This window comes from Chelmon rostratus, chromosome 10 (assembly GCF_017976325.1).
Source record: "Chelmon rostratus isolate fCheRos1 chromosome 10, fCheRos1.pri, whole genome shotgun sequence".
NCBI lineage: Eukaryota > Metazoa > Chordata > Actinopteri > Chaetodontiformes > Chaetodontidae > Chelmon > Chelmon rostratus.
In genome coordinates, this window is record NC_055667.1 from 26,817,389 (window position 1) to 26,836,051 (window position 18,663).

At 44.2% G+C, this 18,663-nt stretch overlaps 1 protein-coding gene across 1 annotated transcript; it reads left to right on the forward strand.

Moving 5' to 3' along the window:
- Positions 1-17,986, forward strand: srpk3 (SRSF protein kinase 3). The gene is made up of 17 exons (XM_041946213.1): positions 1-392; positions 1,282-1,375; positions 3,813-4,753; positions 6,106-6,214; positions 6,324-6,411; positions 7,397-7,484; positions 7,597-7,703; positions 7,787-7,952; positions 8,740-8,765; positions 9,219-9,311; positions 9,686-9,740; positions 11,227-11,406; positions 11,935-12,032; positions 12,139-12,246; positions 15,038-15,107; positions 15,262-15,354; positions 15,732-17,986. Exons 1-17 carry the CDS (start codon positions 383-385, stop codon positions 15,914-15,916), a joined length of 2,511 nt encoding a protein of 836 aa, XP_041802147.1. The 5' UTR covers positions 1-382; the 3' UTR covers positions 15,917-17,986.
- Positions 17,987-18,663: the final 677 nt, after the last annotated feature.

The window sequence follows — 18,663 nt, forward strand, 5'->3', positions numbered from 1 at the left end:
GGACCGAAGAAAACACACCTAGAATAACCGAGTGGACCTCACATTAAGCCCGTACATTACTGATACGGTACAGAGACGGTAGTGACCGTGCATGGACTTAAGGTAGACCCGCTGATCCGCAGCTGGAGCTAACGGAGCTAACTGACCGTCATCTGTTACCTAACGGGCTAACTGACAGGCCACTGGCTCATGTTCACCACGCTGCACTGCACTGACCCGCTCTAAACCGGGTCAGTTTCTGGACGATCTGAACCACCCTCAGGAGGACTGTCTCCGGGTTTCACCGGCGGTTTCTGGTGAAGTTTAACCGGCTTACGGAGGGTAACGAGCCTGCTGGGACACGTCGCTCTGACCCGGTTCGGTTCGAGGACCGGGAGCCAGGATGTTGATAGGTAAGGTACTCATGACCCAGGCCGGTGTCCTGGTTCAGCTGTCAGTGTCATCGGTGCAGCTCGAGTCTGATTCAGTGACCGCTTAAACAGCACGCTGAACTCCAGAGAGCAGGACTAATGTGCTAAGCTAGCTAGCGTTAGCTAACGGTACCAGCCTGTGACTGCTGCTGCTGTCTCAAGCGCACGCAGATCAGGATCTCTGGTTCAGCCAGACTCCATCAAAAATCTGGCGTTTTTACCTGTTTGGCTTTCCAGCAGATCGGCTGATGGCTCTCCTCCCGGACTGGACGAATGTTTGCTGGTAAACTCAGCAGTTATTCTCCGGGTGGCTTCTGATTAACTGAAGTCAAATGTGGTCCTTTCATTATTGGCTCTGTGTGGTCACTGCCACCCTCCAGGATGTGTTAATAGCACTCTGGTTGACAGGTTAACCACACTTGGTTCAAACACACTCTTGTCTGTGGTTTGTATGCTGAATGAAAGCTTTGTGGACAGGTGGTAATTCATGTTTGAATGGTGGTGTGTGTTCGGCACTATAGTTTCATGAATGGTGTTTGTGTGAATGTTTTACTGATGTTTTGTTGTGGTTCTGAGGAGTTGTGTTGTATATAACTAGGCCACATGTATGATAGCCTGCATGGCTGCTTCAGTGCAATTTATGCAGCTTGGTGTATGGTGTGAACGCCAAAGTAAAGAGTGAGTCCTCTTAATTCATAAATGGGAATATAGGTCCTGGTCCTGGAGGATCAGGAACACATGACTAAATCTTCAAATTATTAAATGGAGTTTGTTGTGTAATTGAATGTTGATGAGCTGCTGGAAGAGCTGTAGATTGTCAAATCACAGAAAATGAATGTGGCTCTAACTCTGCTGTTCCTCCTCTCAACAGCAGTTGGTGCAGGAAGTGGAAACGTTGCCACCGCTGGCAAGAAACACAGACGGAGGGGCAAAAAACACCGGAGAGTCCGAACAGACGAGAACCGGTGAGAAACCGGCAGAGACATGAGACCAGACACAGTGATGACCTCCATACACACACTGCTGACTGCCGTACACTCGCACTCAGAGCCTAAATTTAGCTGTGTGCGTGTGTGCACGTGTGTGTTGGGGGGTGTTGAGCTACATTCCTTCCTGTCTGTCTCTCTGTGTTGATTCAGTTTTCAGTTTGATGATCTTGATTGGCCTCATGGTGGAAACAGTGGTGTTTACTGTCAGGCATATGTTGCACCAGCTATCTGTAAAACCATTGCAAAGAATCAATGAGTTTCAGGGCAGAGGATGACCTTATCAAGGAGAGCCGTATGTAGAGGCATGTTTATGATACTTTGTGGCCTATTCATTTAGACAGGAATGCAGTTGAAAACATATATATACTGTTGTCATGGAAACACTGTCATTAGATTAAAAAAACACATAGGTTCAAACCATTCGAATGTCTATTTTTGCACATTATGTCCATAAGAGGAAAAACAATACGAGAGACGTACTACTTGTAAATTCTTTCAGTACAGACCTCTTTTAAAAGATCTACATACCTACACATCACAAAATAAACAAATAACGTCATGTCCTACACCAGGACGTTGAATTATTTGCTCGTTTCAGCCGATCAAAGTGAGGTAGTGTGCAGAGTTTCCAGTTGGTCCACGGATAAACGGGAGGAATACTGATTGAATATTATGCGATTATGGACCCTATTTACCTACTTTTTGTGTCCAAGTGCCTAATGGAGACAACAATTTTAGAAGTTTTTTATCAGTATTTAGCAAGAATGCCGCAGCTGGTAGCCACGAAACAATGCAATTTATTTAGATTTAGATGACAGGCTCAAATTGTTTGTCTAAGCATCTGACAACATAATGGAAATGATCCTTACAGAGACTGACCATTTAGTTTAAACAGAAACAGCTGTTATGTAGCACCAGACTCCATTCACAGAAACAGTCTGTGGCTAGTAGCATGCATTGTAGCCCCACATGGTGGAGCAGTGTTGGAGTGTTTGTTATTGAGGGACCGTCAGAGAAACTGTGTGAACGTTCAGCCACATTTTAAGCCAGTTAAAAACCACTGCAGCTGGTTGGATGTAAGGAGTATAAACCTCTTAAATTTGATGAAATAGCATAAATCCATAACTTAATTTGTACCTAAAAGAACCTCAATTGACTCTTCTCTTAATTTTTTGGAGGTGAAAATTAATTAACCTAAGCCAAAAGTCTGGGCTCAGTTAATGAATATTGACCAAGTAACAAATTCAGAGCACATTTTGAACTGTAATTCAAAAAATATCAGTGGAGGCCAGCAGGGGCACTTTTCATGGTGATTGGTAAATTCACTACTTAAAACCTTGAAGGCAGCTGACTTGTGCTAAGCTAGCAGGGCTGCTGCTGACAGAAACAGATTCGGTGCTTGGCCCAGAGACACACAGCTCCCATAATAGAACCAGAGACTGAATCATGATCCCCACACACACACACACACACACACACACACACACACACACACACACACACACACACACACACACACACACGTACACGTGTGTCTATTTCAGTGTGGCTCAGGCTAACTTCAACAATGTCCATGACTCAGAGATGTCATGGAGCAGGTGTGTGTGTGTGTGTGTGTGTGTGTGTGTGTGTGTGTGTGTGTGTGTGTGTGTGTGTGTGTGTGTGTGTGACCCATGTTGTCTGTTTCATGCAGAAGCACACCTGACTATTTGTACATTGTCATTACGTCATCACCAGGTGTTGAGAATAAAAACATCCCAATGCTACAACACACTCTCGGGTTGGTGTGTGCGTGTTGTACAGGTACAGGTCTGGTATCTGATTGGCTGCATTGCTGGATGAACTTGCTTTGCATTTCCATAAAAGCTGAGCCAGGTTCAATGTTTTGCCAGACCAGATTTAGTTTCTGGAGCCTCTGAGTCAGATGAAATTAAGGAGGAGGCTGAGAGGTTTCAGGGTCACTTCATCCTCCATCAGAACTGGTTTGTATGATTGTCCACACGTAAGGTGGAGTGAAACCATCATCATCAAGGGGGGAGGGGGAGATTTGTGTCAAATATGGAGATAACAGCACTTTTTCATAGTGTTTAAACATGATGAAAACAGCACTTTTTAATGGTGTTTAAATATGGAGATAACAACACATTTTATAGTGTTTAAATATGGAGATAACAACACATTTTATAGTGTTTAAATATGGAGAAAGCAGCGCGTTTGCTAGTGTTTAATTATGGAGAAGTCAGCACGTTTTATAGTGTTTGAATAACAGAGAGAAGTTCAAACCCCGCCTACTTTGTCATCTCCACACAGCTGACCAATCACTGAGTGAGCTCAGTGTGATGTCAGATCACCTGTTTCACAGACGATCTTCCTCTGGAGCCCTGGTGTAATACCCTAATTTCCTCTGTTTCAGGCCTGATGATATCTGTGACCTTCGGAGTCTAAATGCCAACAGCAGCCTCCCCCCAACAGACTTGCAGAGTTATCCTCAAACCACCCGGCTGCCCCCCCAAAATACTCCAGAAACCACCACATCACCAGGAAATATGCCAGCATATACTGAAGACCTCAATGAATCCACTACAGCACCTCGACAGAACTCTCCATGCACCACCACGTTACCCACTGAAACCACCCTGCTGTCCCTCCAGAGTGTCCCCCGAACCCATTCACCACCTCCACAGAGCACCCTCAAGACCACACCAGCCTTTATAGACGCAGTAGATATCCCTGTAGCACCCATGGTACCTGCTGAAAGTACCCTCCAGACTGCCCCACTGCCCTCTCTAGATGTGACAGTTCCTGTGACTCAGATTTTCAGCCGATCACCTCCTGCCACATCTCAAAATCCCGCCCACAGTCACAGCCAATCACCGCCAACTGTTAACCATACTATTACCCACAATTCTCACAGAACTCTTCAAAATGTCACCGGGAGTCTTTCTGACTGCCAAACAGATCCCTTCAAATCGCCTCCAACCGTGCCACACAAAATTACCCACAATGCCTCTGAATTACCATCAGTTTCTGCCCAGCATCCTGCCAAAGCTCCACCCAGCCCTCCGTTAAGCCCCTCCCACCCTGACCCCTTCCTGCTGACCTCGGTGACCTTCACCTCCAGTGTCTCCTCCCACCTCCACTCCCCTGTCTGCTCCTCTTCCGCCTCCCTTCTCCACTCCCTTGACTCTCTGGGCCCCCCCATTAGTCTGCTTCCCATGATGTCATCAGCCACCCCTCAACTGACCACACCTCCCCCGACTCTGACCCCACCTCCTCCTGAGTTGACCCCGCCCCCTATACAGCTGCTGGGCTCTGACGATGAAGAGCAGGAGGACCCTTCAGATTATTGCAAAGGTGAGTTTATTTCCCAATTTTTAACTGAAAATAGAAGTGACTGAGCAGGGTTCCAGACCCGCAGTGGTGCTGCCAATGTTTTCATTTGGTATTATCAGTTTTGTATTTTTTGATACAGCATGGTGACCTTGCAAGCTCTCGAATAGTTCTCTTCATTTCATTTATGCATGCCCAAGCTTCAGACCCGCTGTTTCAGACGTACACATGTGATCGTTGTTTGTTTGGCCGTATAGTAGACCATTCTATGGACCCGCCTGAGTCCTGATCTGTTTTGAGGTCGTGGGAAATCTTCCTATCCCAGCAACTTTCTCTGTGTCGGGTCTCATACTACTCTCATCAAAGATGTGCCCCAAACCCATACATCCTCCAGATCCTCCCGGAGAATACCGTGGTGTCCCAAGGGTCTGATGGGATGATCCCTCTAGTGTGTTCTGGGGCTGACCCTGAAGGCACATACGCCCCTCCTCAACAAGGAGAATGCTGGTCAGATGCTGAACCACCTCAGCTCACTCAGCTAACTGGATGCATAAACTCCTATGACCCCTGTAGCCTGACAGAAACCTTCACAATACCCTCCGGAGAATATGTCAGTCGGTTTTGGAATTCCTCAAAGTGTTTTTTCCACCTCTTGACACCTGTCTGCTTCAGGAGTCTCCTGGCTCAATCTGTCTGAAAGGACTCCTTCTTCAGCTTCACGACCTCCTTCACTGCCAGTTGTACAACAGGCACTTGCAGTTTTCTGACCACAACATTGAGCACAACTGGGGCTTGCACTCCATGTCCCCAGACTCCTCTAGAAATTCTTCTAGAGGAAGATTAAGACCTTGGGACCTCTGCCAGACCAGCACATGTTTGGGTTTACTGGGTCTCTTCCATCGTCTCCTCCATCAGCTTGTGGTGATCAGCCGGCAGCTCTGCTTCTCTCTTAACCTGAATGAGTAAGACATACTTCCGCAGATTGGCTGAAACGGCTGCAAAGTTGATCAACGTTTTGCCTCAACATGGTGTTAGTGGTGGACTATCCATGACTAGCACAGGAATCTGGCAACAAGACATCTCTCAGGTTCAGATCAGGCAGGCTGTTTCTCCCAATCGTCCCCAAGTGGTGCCCTATCCAGGATCTGAAAAAGAGACGAAGAAGGGCGGATACTCTGAACTCCTGAACTGCTGTTTGGTCCATAAGTAAAGACAACATGCAAAGAATTTGTCTCAGGGACCCTCAATCCCATAGAGGCGACCCTCTTGCTCACCAGTACAAAATTTCTCAGCCCCCCTTTTCTCAGTGATGTGTACAGTGTCTCCCTGTCCCTGCTGTGTTCTCTACAGTTTGTTCTTTTCTGTTTGTGTTCCAGGTGGTTACTACCCAGTGAAGATTGGTGATCTGTTTAACGGGAGGTACCATGTGGTCAGAAAACTGGGTTGGGGACATTTCTCTACTGTCTGGCTCTGCTGGGACCTGCAGTACGACATGATATACACATACATCTTGTCTTCATTTCTATGAGTGTCTTTTTGATTTAGCAGATTCTGTTACCATCCCGTCACATCCCCTGAATCTCTGTGTGTTTAGGAAGAAGCGGTTCGTGGCGTTGAAGGTGGTAAAGAGTGCTCCACATTACACTGAGACGGCTCTGGACGAGATCAAACTGCTCAGATGTGTGAGTCTCATTCGCAGACAGATTGTATCTGTGACTCTTACACTCCAACCCCCCAGGCCTTGGACCGTTACCAGACTGTGTAACATTTGCTGCAGGGCCGTAACATACTGTTTTTTTTTTTAATTCAAGATCTTTTTTATTGAAGTTTTGTCAATATAATAAATGTGCAGCACTACATAGGTGTTACAAAGACAGAAAATGAATCAAGGTGTACATCAATCACAGCATGCACAAATAACATATATAAGAAAAAAAATAAAAATAAAATAACAATAAATAAATCCCTCCCCTGTCACTGCCAGTTCACTAGTCGCTGTATCAGATCACTGTATTACCATATGTAATCAGAGAGTAAAAAGTGGAGCTGTATTCAAGGGCCAAGTCATTACAGGTTCTGGAATGCTTCTAGAAAGGGACCCCATGTCTTCTGGAACTTCTTATTAGATTGTTGAAGTGAGTATCTAATTTTCTCCAATTTAAGGCAGGACATTTAAGGCAGGCATGTCCTCCAACCATTGTTCATGAGTGGGAGGGGAGGTATCCTTCCACCTGAGCAGAATTGCTCGTCGAGCCAAAAGGGAGGCGAAGGATAAAGTGCGCTCCTTAGTCGTAGTTAATTTTTTCACCCCTCCCCCTCCCATGACCCCAAACAAAGCAGTCAGTGGGTTTGGTTCCAAATTAATGTTTAACACCCAGGAAAGTGTATGAAAAACTTCCCCCAATATTTGTTAAGGCTTGAACAGGACCAGTACATGTGGATGAGGGATGCTTCCACATTTTTACATTTGACACGGTATAGACTAATATCTGGGTATATGGAGGATAGTTTTGCTTTTGAGATATGGGCCCTGTGAACCACTTTAAATTGAATTAAGCAATGACATGCACAGAGTGAGGTTGAATTGACCAATTTGAGTATTGAAAACCAAGTGTCCTCTGACAAGGAACATACTGATTTTTAATTAAGGCATTTGTTTGTATACAGGTGAGAGACAGCGACCCCTCTGACCCCTACAGAGAAACCATTGTCCAACTGATTGACGACTTCAAGATCTCTGGGGTCAATGGAGTCCGTATCCTTCATGGTCACCTGTCTGTCTGTCTGTCTGTGTCTGTCTGTCTGGCTGGCTGGCTGGCTGGCTGGCTGTCTGTCTGTTGATCAGTAGTTTCCTCAGCCTCTTTCAGATGTCTGTATGGTTCTGGAGGTTCTGGGTCATCAGCTGTTGAAATGGATCATAAAGTCAAACTACATGGGACTTCCTCTGGTCTGTGTCAAGACCATCATCACACAGGTAGCACACACAGTGACTCGGACGTGACCACACTGACTCAGACTCATGTTCACCTCAGCAGTGACTCGGTTGTGTGCTTGCAGGTGTTGCAGGGTCTGGACTACCTCCACACTAAGTGTAAGATCATCCACACCGACATCAAACCAGAGAACATCTTATTGGATGTTGATGAGGTTTACATCAGGAGATTGGCAGCTGAGGCAACCATCTGGCAAAGAGCTGGCGCCCCGCCCCCTTCAGGGTCATCAGGTGAGGAGCAAGCCATGTGATTGGCCAGAAGGACAAGACAGAAAACTGTGAATACTAGTGTGATACTAAGTGTTTGTACTGGTTTATTCTGTGTGAGGACTCCAGAAGATGTTTTAGCAGATAGTAACAGTGGTTTGAACAGAGAGTTCTGCACCACTTTGCTGTCGTACCAAAGAAAGAAATCTGACTAAATCTACGACAAAAACATTCATGTAAACTTTTGAGATGAGAGGTTAAACCTCCAGCGTGAGATCAAGTTCTGTGAGTTCCAGTCAGAACAGCCGGTAAATCAAGACGAGATAAGATCTTATCAGACCAGCTGTGTGAAATGACGTGAAGCTGTGAGATATCTGGGATCACACGGTGTGGAGGGACTCAGGAACTGATCAGTTAATCGATCAAGCTGCGGTTGGATCGATTCATGACGCAGTCTTCAGTTGAAATGTTTTGTCTTGACCTTATCTGGACTCTTTGATATTTCTGAGTTGAGTTTTACAGTCTTTGTCTCCACTGGAGTCAGACAGCAGTCCTACTGGGAGCTGTGGTTTCCAGCCTGTTCAGACAGACTGCTACCTGTCTGTCATCTGTCTGTCTGTCTGCTTTCTAGACTGTCTCCTTCTTCTCCTGGTCTCTCTTTCTTGGCAATCAAACCTGTCCGTCTGTCTGTTCGACTGTCTTCCATCTTGATTTCCTCTGTTTCTGATGTTCTTCCTGTCTCTCTCTCTCTCTCTCTCTGTCTCTCTGTCTCTCTCCCTGTCTGTCTGCCTCTGTGTGTCTCTCTCTCTAGTTAGCATGGCTCCCAGGGATCTACAGGTAAGTGTCAAGATGCCTGCTGTGTTCTCGTTGGCTACTGCTGTTTCAGATTGAGAACTTGCTTCAGGTGTTGTTAACCTGCTGTGATAAGCTGTGATCTGATTGGATAAACGCCCAAAATATAATTTAGCATGTTTAACATCAGAACATCCAGACTGTAGTCAGCTGGTGAAGCTGCTCACTGTATCCTGTGATGGATACATCAGTGGTTTGATTCCAGTCATACACACAAGTGTGTAGTGTCAGTAACACAAGGTATGTGTATGTGTGTGTGTGTGTGTGAGTGTGAGCACTTAAACAATGGTGTTATAGTGTCTATGTGTAGAAACTTCACTTTTTGTTGTGCTGTCTCTCTCTCTCTCTCTCTCTCTCCACCATCTCTCTGTCTGACTGTCTGTCTGTGTGTAAATGTGTGTGTTGGTGTGTTTGTTGTGTGTGATGGTCTGTGTGTAGGTTGGCAAACTGTCTAAGAACAAAAAGAAGAAGTTGAAGAGGAAAGCGAAGCGTCAGCAGAGACTGTTGGAGGAGAGACTGGTGGATATACAGGTACTGTAGTATTACTGTGATACTCCTGTGATATATGCAGCGTCCACCTGTTGTGTCTCTCTTGTGTTTCATTTTATTATAATTATTTTATTCTGTTTTAATCAGTTTTATTAACCATTTTGTTGTTTTTAAATGTTGTTCTGATACATTTCATTACACTTGGAAATGTCTGTATTTTATAAACTTGTGTTACTCTAATACAACTGTAGTACTTTTGAAGTGCTGCTGCTGTTACTGCATCCTGTATAACTACCACTGCCAGGACGTATTACTCCTCTGTTAATGAGCAGCAGTGTAACAGCAGCCAATCAGAAAAAAGGAAGTAACAAAAGGCTCCCTTCAAAATAAATGTTTCTGTTTTGTTGTGTGTTCAGAGGATGGAGGAGGAGGACGGTATGCTGTTACAACCTGACGACACAGACGCTAACTGTGAGTACACTCTGACTTTACCAGTATTGCTTTGACCTGGTGAAGGTGTTTCAGAAGGCTGCTGCATCATCAGAGCTTGGCAGTGAACAAAGCAAAAATGTGTACAAAGAACAGATTTGAATGACGGAGAACACAGTCACAGATATAATTACAGACTGCTACAGATGGAGAGTAATCAACACTGGCTCAATGAGCACATGGCTAATATGTTTACTTCGCTTTATAACCATCTTTATGTTTTCTGTCTTCTCCGTCTTCAATGAACTATTTCACTCATTGTAAACAGACAAACGGTAACACATCCATTCAACACTGTCCAGTTGTCTGTAACTCCCACAGATCAGTCAGCACAGACAGGCCTAGCCCGCACGCCTGTAGGCTAAGAAAGAAAGATTGCATTTCTTTGACTGGGCTGGGTTCATATGAAGTTAGGGTAATCCACAAACTGTCGTGCAAGCGCTTGTTTGTCGAGTAGCCACGAGCATTTGTTTTTATGGCGTTCACGTGAGAGAAGCTGGATTTGCAGGTGTGTGTTGATCCGAATACTTTTAATGCACAAACGGCCCTAATTTTCCCCTATTTTTCCCTATCAGTGCACTTTGTCCACCTTTGTTAGGCCCTCTCACAAGTGCATGCTTTAGATCAGATGTTGCGTACATGTCAATGACCCCCAGTTGCAGGAAGCGATTTCATCTCTCTGTGATTTGCAGCGGAGATGCACCCGTTGTGTAACACATACAGTGCGTTAACTGACTGACGCAGCTGCTTAGTTGCTGCATTGCAAACTGACAGCTGATGGCAATATTATCCTGTTTTTATCTGTAACTCTCATTCATTTAGCAGCTGCACATAAGTTCAGTGACCGTGTAATCTGCTTGATGTGAAGAGACCTACAGAAACTTATTTGTGTTAGCTAGCATGCTAACTGCTAACATCACAGCAACTGGCTTTTGGAGCTAGCTCACTAGTTGGCTAGCTTTGGCTAAGCTCATTTCCTGTTTGGGGTCTGTCCATCTTTGGTTTTTGATGGATAAAGTATAAATTATCCTTGGTGGGAAGCTTTTATTTGACTTGCATGAACGTAACGAGTTGTCATCAACTCGAGTAACGTTATCATTCCTCACCTGTCGCTCTGCTCTGCTCCGCCCTCCGTGAACCACAGGACTGAAACCAACACGAGCAGAGATGACAGCAAAACAGTCGAGACTCTCACTGAACTGAGCTGAAAGAAACCAGTGCACATAAATTAGCTCAATAACATAAATTAAATCTTTTTTGGGGGAAAACACTGGTGTGTGTCACTATAACATATGAGTTACATGTCTATATTATTCTTTAACACTCTAAAGGTACAAACAGGTTAACCCCTTGACGCCTGAATTTATTTATAATTATATTAAAAGATGTATTCTTTGTGCTGCTTTAGTTGTACTTCTACTTTGTTCTCAGTCTCTGATCATCTTTGGCAACACTTCCTGCTCCACAGCCAACAGCAAAGCGAGCCCAGAGTCCACCAGCTCCTGGCTGGAGGACAGGTGTAATGGCCACGCCCCTGATCGGTTCTCCAGCCCCGCTTCTGGCCTATCAGGGTTCTCCAGCTCTGTGATGTCAGCAACGTCTGAGTCAGCACTTTCTACTCAGTCAGGGTACTCGAGTGGGCGAGACGGTGAGAAAACACACAGATATACAGTATATTTACACACAGTGTATTTACACACAGTATACACACAAAGTAAATTTACACACAGTATACACGCACGGTATATTTACACAGTATACACACATGGTATATTTACACACATGGTATATTTACACACTGTATACACACGGTATATTTACACACTGTATACACACATGGTATATTTACACACAGTATACACACACGGTATATTTACACACAGTATACACACATGGTATATTTACACACAGTATACACACACATGGTATATTTACACACAGTATACACACATGGTATATTTACACACAGTATACACACACATGGTATATTTACACACAGTATACACACACGGTATATTTACACACAGTATACACACATGGTATATTTACACACAGTATACACACACACAGTATATTTTCACACAGTATACACACATGGTATATTTACACACAGTCTGGACATTAGACGTGTTTCTGAATCACGCTGAATCACATTTAATGTTTTTGTGTGTTTCAGTGTTCAGTGCTTCAGACTTCGTCCTCAGTCCTCTGGATCCTCTGAACGCCCACAAACTCAGAGTGAAGATCGCTGATCTGGGAAATGCATGCTGGGTGGTGAGACACCTTCATCATCTCCTCCTCTTCCTCTCTGTAGTGTCAGTGTGAAACCAATCAGACAGCTCTCTCTCTCTCTCTCTCTCTCTGTATGTCTCTCGACCAGCACAAACACTTCACTGAGGACATTCAGACCAGACAGTACAGAGCTCTGGAGGTTCTGATTGGAGCAGAGTACGGACCACCTGCTGACATCTGGAGCACCGCCTGCATGGTACACACACACAGACACACACACACACACACAGGTGTATGTGACTGGGACAACTGTGCTACTGCATAATTTAGTTTTCTGATGCCCCTGGCTACCCTTTCTGGTGAAAGTTTGAACTTTACAAAGTTTGGGAAGTGGTGTGATTGGTTGATAAAATTTAGTCTCTATTCAGATATGGTGGAATGATGAATACTGTTTGATGTAGTGAACGTCTCTAAACTGTGAACTGGACTTTAAAAGTAGCCTACACAATGTTTGAAATCACAGGTCTACCTGCACAGTCACCTGTTCAAAGGCTGATAGGTGTTCTGTTTATTAGCTTACATTTGTTAGCATGCTGCTAATTTTAACACGTGATCTATTTGATCAGCCTGTTAACGAGGAAAATGGCTCAGCTTCCATCACTTTCTGTGATAGTTGACCAGCTTATATAAGTAGCTGTATTAACAAAGCTCTACTGTAAACATAAGTCATCAGTCACACCAACAACAGCAGGAAGCTGCTGTGTCCATGAATGGCCTTTAGTGACCTGCAGGTGGAGACATCCAGTGGACACGAGATGAACTGCGCCTCAGTATGGGTCTGTAAAAGCGCTTTAATTGTCCGTGTGATAACTCTACTGATGAAGGTTGAGACAGACCTGCGTCATCACTGCTGCTGACTTTTATTTTATGGACGTCTAACAGATGGAGTGACTATGATTTATCTTCCCTGAATTTATGAGCGGATAAATTCTCCCATTTCAGAGGCCGTGAAGAACTTCTCTCCTAAAGTAACTAGGCCTTAGGGTAATTTTGACGCTCGTCTGTGCGGTTCAGAGATAACAGAGGAATCGTACAGAGACTGATGTGAGGAAGGATGAAGGAGCTGGAGGCAGCAGAGTCTTCTGGACAATAAGAAGATTCTGAATCAGCAGAAAGAGACTCTCGCTGCTGATCTGGCTCTGCTTGAATCCAAATGTAACACAAAAGAAGTAGGTAGTGAACAGCTGAGGGCAACCGTGTGTGATCTACAGCATCAACATGAGGACGCTCAGCAAGCCTATTGTGTCGAACAGGCCCAGCTTCAATGTAAGAGAGATAAAACATGCAATGAATGAATATCTATCAGCAGATAGAACAGAAACGTGACGACAGCTGTGCAAGATATTCAGTACAAACTGGAGGAGGCTAAGAAACTGTTCTGTGCTCAAGAGGAGCTGATAGCAAAGCAAGAGCATGAAATTGCTTTGGAGCAGCGACACATAGAGGAGCTCGCCACCCTCACAACTGAAAGCAGACAATCAGTCTGTGATCTGAAACACCAGCTAGAGATGAAGAACGGGCAGGAGAGATTAGCCAGTATCAATTTTTAGAGAGGACTGAGGAGCAGAGAGGGGAGAGCCTCCAGGAGGCCAAGCCTTCTGTCGAGGTTTGGTTAGGTTTATGTTTGTCTGAATGTGTAATGGGTCTGAGGGTGTGGCAGCAATCACATCAGGGTGTCGGGGCAGGACGCTATTTTTGGTGATCAGGTGAGAGTGTGGACAAGGAGCTGCAGGTCCAGGTGTTCTGTTCAGGCTGTTTATTAATCTCAAAGTAAAGACTGATACACATAGACATCTATGCACATACCAGTTAGCATGCAGAGCTTGAGGCTAATAATGATGGTGTAGCAGGCACTGCATAATGCAGAGTGCAGTAGTACAGATCTCACAATCCAATTTCTATTCCAATAGTAAAAAAATCAGTCCATTCGATCGTGAAAATTAAGATTTGAATGTGGGTAAAAAAACAGCATTGCCACGCCTGCTGCATGATGGACAAGAGTCACAAAACCAGTTTGTTTTTTTGTTTTTTATTTCTTTTACTGGGGAAATCAGTTAAAATCCAGCTGAATTCAACCAAACCAGAGTTAGTAATGATTGTTGAAAGAGGGGAAAGATGAACCAAGAAGGTTTGAGTGAGTTTTACTTCATTTTTGTCGGTTTGAATGAAGTGGGATTTACGATGATAAAATCACTATTTCTGTGAATGGAGTCTGGTGGGTTTGGCGAGACGTAGCTTTGATTGGTTAAAAATGAGATTTAGGTCAAGATGAAACAAGCCCATAAAAATGTGTAGTAGATCATTTAAAATACATTTGTGTTGAAATAATATACAGGTAGTATGTCTCTTGGTGTATTGGTTTTCCCTCTTATGGACATAATGTACAAAAACAGATATTCAAATAGTTTGAACGTGTCTGGATCTTTTTGGAAGGAATATTCAAATGTCATTTATGAGCAGTTGTGACAGTTCTAGTGTTCGCAGAATTTGATTTGTTCTGTGATGTGTTGTGATCAGATCACAGCTGGTCCTGGTTGTGATCAGATCACAGCTGGTCCTGGTTGTGATCAGATCACAGCTGGTCCTGGTTGTGATCAGATCACAGCTGGTTCTGGTTGTGATCAGATCACAGCTGGTCCTGGTTGTGATCTGATCACAGCTGGTCCTGGTTGTGATCAGATCACAGCTGGTCGTGGTTGTGATCTGATCACAGCTGGTCCTGGTTGTGATCTGATCTGCTGGAGGAGCGAAGGCCCTCAGCTTTATACAGAAGGTCCAGTGTCTTATTGTCTCTAATGGGACAGTTAATATGCTGATAACAGATGAAAACATATATTGACCTACTGACGTATTGATGCATAGCCGTGTTGACGTATTGATGTATTGACATATTGATGTATTGATCTATTAATGCATTGACATATTAATGTATTGATGCATTGACATGTTGATGTATTGACCTACTGATGTACTGATTGATGTTTCAGGCATTTGAGCTGGCGACAGGAGATTACTTGTTTGAGCCTCACTCAGGGGAAGATTATACCAGAGATGAAGGTACTGCACATTATAATATACATCACACTACACACACACTCTTGCAGTATTGTAGTACTACATTGATGCATTACGCTCGGCATGACCACTCATGACAAACAGTATTTTTGTGTGTTAGAGATTACTTCAGTGTGTATTTTTACTCTGTTCTCAGATCACATCGCTCACATCATCGAGCTGCTCGGTCCGATTCCTCTGCCCTTCGCTCTGTCTGGCAGGTACTCCAGAGAGTACTTCAACAGGAGAGGTGAGACAGGCTGTCTGTGTGTCTGTTTTCATTTCAAATATTTCTGTAATGAGTTACTGAACTCAGCTCAGGACTGTGTAATACTACAATACCCTGTACTACAATTCAGCTGTTGTTGCCATTGAGCAGAAACCTGTAGTTGTGAGGCGAGCTGAAGCCAAAAGTTACACTTTGTAGAAACCGCACAGTGTGCAGCTCTGTGATTGGTCGTTTGTGAGTGAAGTACACCTTGGGATTCATAGTTGATTCCTCTGCTTCTGTTTATATGTCCGCCGGCTTCTTGTTGCTGAGACTCTCGTGTTCATCACCACCTGTCTCACCTCTCAGTACTTGTCTCACCTCTCACTACGCGTTTCACTTCTCTGTACCTGTCTCAGGTGAGCTGCGTCACATCTCCAGTCTGAAGCCGTGGGGTCTGTTCGAGGTCCTGCTGGAGAAATACGAGTGGCCGCTGGACCAGGCGGCTCAGTTCAGTGACTTCCTGTTGACCATGTTGGAGCTGCAGCCTGAGCGCAGAGCGACCGCAGCGCAGTGTCTGCAGCATGCATGGCTGCACACATAAACACGCACTGATATATATACAGACACTGATATATACATACTGTCATACACTCTGATACACGCACACACAGCAACACACACACACACACATTGTGGTTGAGGAGTGTTAGAAAAGTCTCAGTCGGTCAGTGTTGAGTTCAAGTGTTGTAGGAAATGATTGCCTCGACTGTCTCACAGCTGTCTGTGCTGATTCATAAACTGACTGACTGACTTATTGATTGATTGACTGGCTTTGCAGGTGGACTGTCTCATTTAGGCTGAATCCAAATGTCTCTCTGAACATTGTGTTTTCCACATGATTACAATCTGATGAATTATGAAGGTGCTCCACTTCAAGTATTATAACTGGCAGTTAAATAACTGAACAGTGTCTACAGCTCTGTTGCTTCTCTTTGTGTCAGATACTGTGAGCGCGAGTCTTTCAACCTTTTTGGCCGCTCCGAGCTGCCGTACTGTTGGAGCACAAATAGACGTGCATCAAAGTCCAAGCGGCGGCTGGTTTGACCAGGTTGTCACCAGCGACGGCTCACTTCATCACAGCTATTCTTATTAGCTGCTCTCCTTACGTGCTTGATGATAACTTATTTGACGAGTTTGATCTTAACAGCGTGGATTGATAGCGGTGCGTTATTAACAGAAGTCGACTGAACTTATCAGAGTTATCTTGAATGCATCAGTTTTGGATGAATTTGTACGTTCATGATACGAACCGTTCGTGACCTCAGGATTGATTCAGTGCAGGAATTCAGCTGGTCTTCTCTGCAAGGAAAAGCCAAGAACAATAGTTCCTCTAGTGCGTGATCATGGTTAGCTTCAAAGAGTGTCAGAGAGAGAGAGCGAGCAGGCAAATTGTGAGGATGGGCTGAGTGAATCAGTGCTCTGCATGCAGCTCCACAATGAAATGAGATTTTATATTATTATATTTTATATATTTTATAGAAAATCGAGATGTGGCGGTCAGCACTGACTGACTGCGACAGGCCACCACAGATATATCAATGTATGGGAAACACTGGAGTATGATGAGGCCTCATGGACTGCTGATGCATTCACTGTCATCACGTTCAGTCTGCAAGGAAGAAGTTATAATCTGGAGTTATTCTGTGTTGTTGTCATCAGATCTCACGTTCAGGTCTAAACTAACAGTGTTGAATCTGGTGAACTCCAGGTCAGGTCCCCTGCCGCTCCTGATTTGCATAAATTCTGCACTTGATGTTTGTGATGCGATATTTTTTTGCAGATAGCTCTGTATTATCTTTATAGTACTATAGTATCACTCAAGTATCTTTAACCGTCACAGAAAGCTCAATATTCTCAGTCGTGAACTAAATCATCTTTACATGCTTTAAAGTGGAGCTGGTGTTCTGCATTTTCTCATTGTCAATAAATCCAATGACCAGATCCAAACCAGCATGTTCACCTCAGCTTCAAGCCCATTGGTTCCTACTGAAAAACACCAAACCTGTGAGCAGGTATCAGGGTGCAAACACCTGACAGCTCTGTACATTTTACAGGAACACACACCTGTGACGTAGTCAGGTGACACCCAGACGTTTGTATTCAGCCTCAGTCGTCTCCACCCGCTGACCTTTGACCTCCAACATGTCACATGTTGTCCTGTAGAAATCAGCTGCTTTAAACATTTTTTGAGACTGTTTCTTTTCAAACTGCGGATTTAAACTCTTTCTTCTTGTTTCTGTGCTTTTACTGAATTTTACACATTTTGTGTTTACTGATTGTTTTCTGCAGAATTCACTTTGTATTTAACTGCTGTCCCTTTATCAAAGCGTATTGATTATTGATCAGAGACTTCTAAGACTCCTGAACCTCCCTGATGATGATGAGTTTTGGTTTAGACGAGCACACTGTAGCCGACACTGACACTGACAGTATTGATCGTATTGATGACAGTATTGATCTCTGTAGCTCAAAGTGAAAGTGAGTCGTCCTCAGCTGACCTCTCATGTGTTTCTATGTTCATAAAATAAATAGTGCCTTGAAATGACCCCTGACCCCGACCCCCCTGCCTGTCACAGTGACATCACCAGTGACATAGAGTTTTTTTCTACATGTTTCGTCTGTGTGGAATGTTTCCTCTGTGAAAATAAAGATGAATGAAAGCTCGTCTGAGACTTTTCCTGTGACCTTTGACCTCTGCTGCTGTTCATTCAGCCTGCAGGACGGGAATCAAACCAGCAACCTGAGCAGGAGAGGCTGCCTGCTGCCCTCTGCTGTTGAGAATGAGTCATTACAAGTGATTTCAAGGACTTAACTTGCTGTTGCTGTCGATGACAACTAAATGTTTTTCCTCCTCCTGCTTCACATGCTAGTATCAGCTGGTTCTGTGGGAGTCAGGTAGCGCCCCAGTGACTGATTAATGAAGCAAACATCAGAAGATGGATTCTGATATTTTTCCGATGTCACACAAAATGTATTCACAAGATGTTGGAAGTGATCATTAGCTATAGTTATTTTGCTTTAAGCAATCAGCAGGGAGGCTGTCGGAGTAGTCAGCTTAAATGTTGCATATTATACAAAATATATTTTTTCATGTTTATTGAACAAAAAAAAATGTCCCTGGTGTGTCAAGAGGCCTCCAAAACATGATAAAAGACCTCCTCCTCATTCTGTTTTGTTTGTGCCACCTTTCAGAAAAGGCCTGTCAGATCTGCCTTCCTGTCTGACAGGAGGAACCGCCTCCAGAGAGGTGATGTCCTCCCTATGGATGACCGTCCCATCCACTGAATA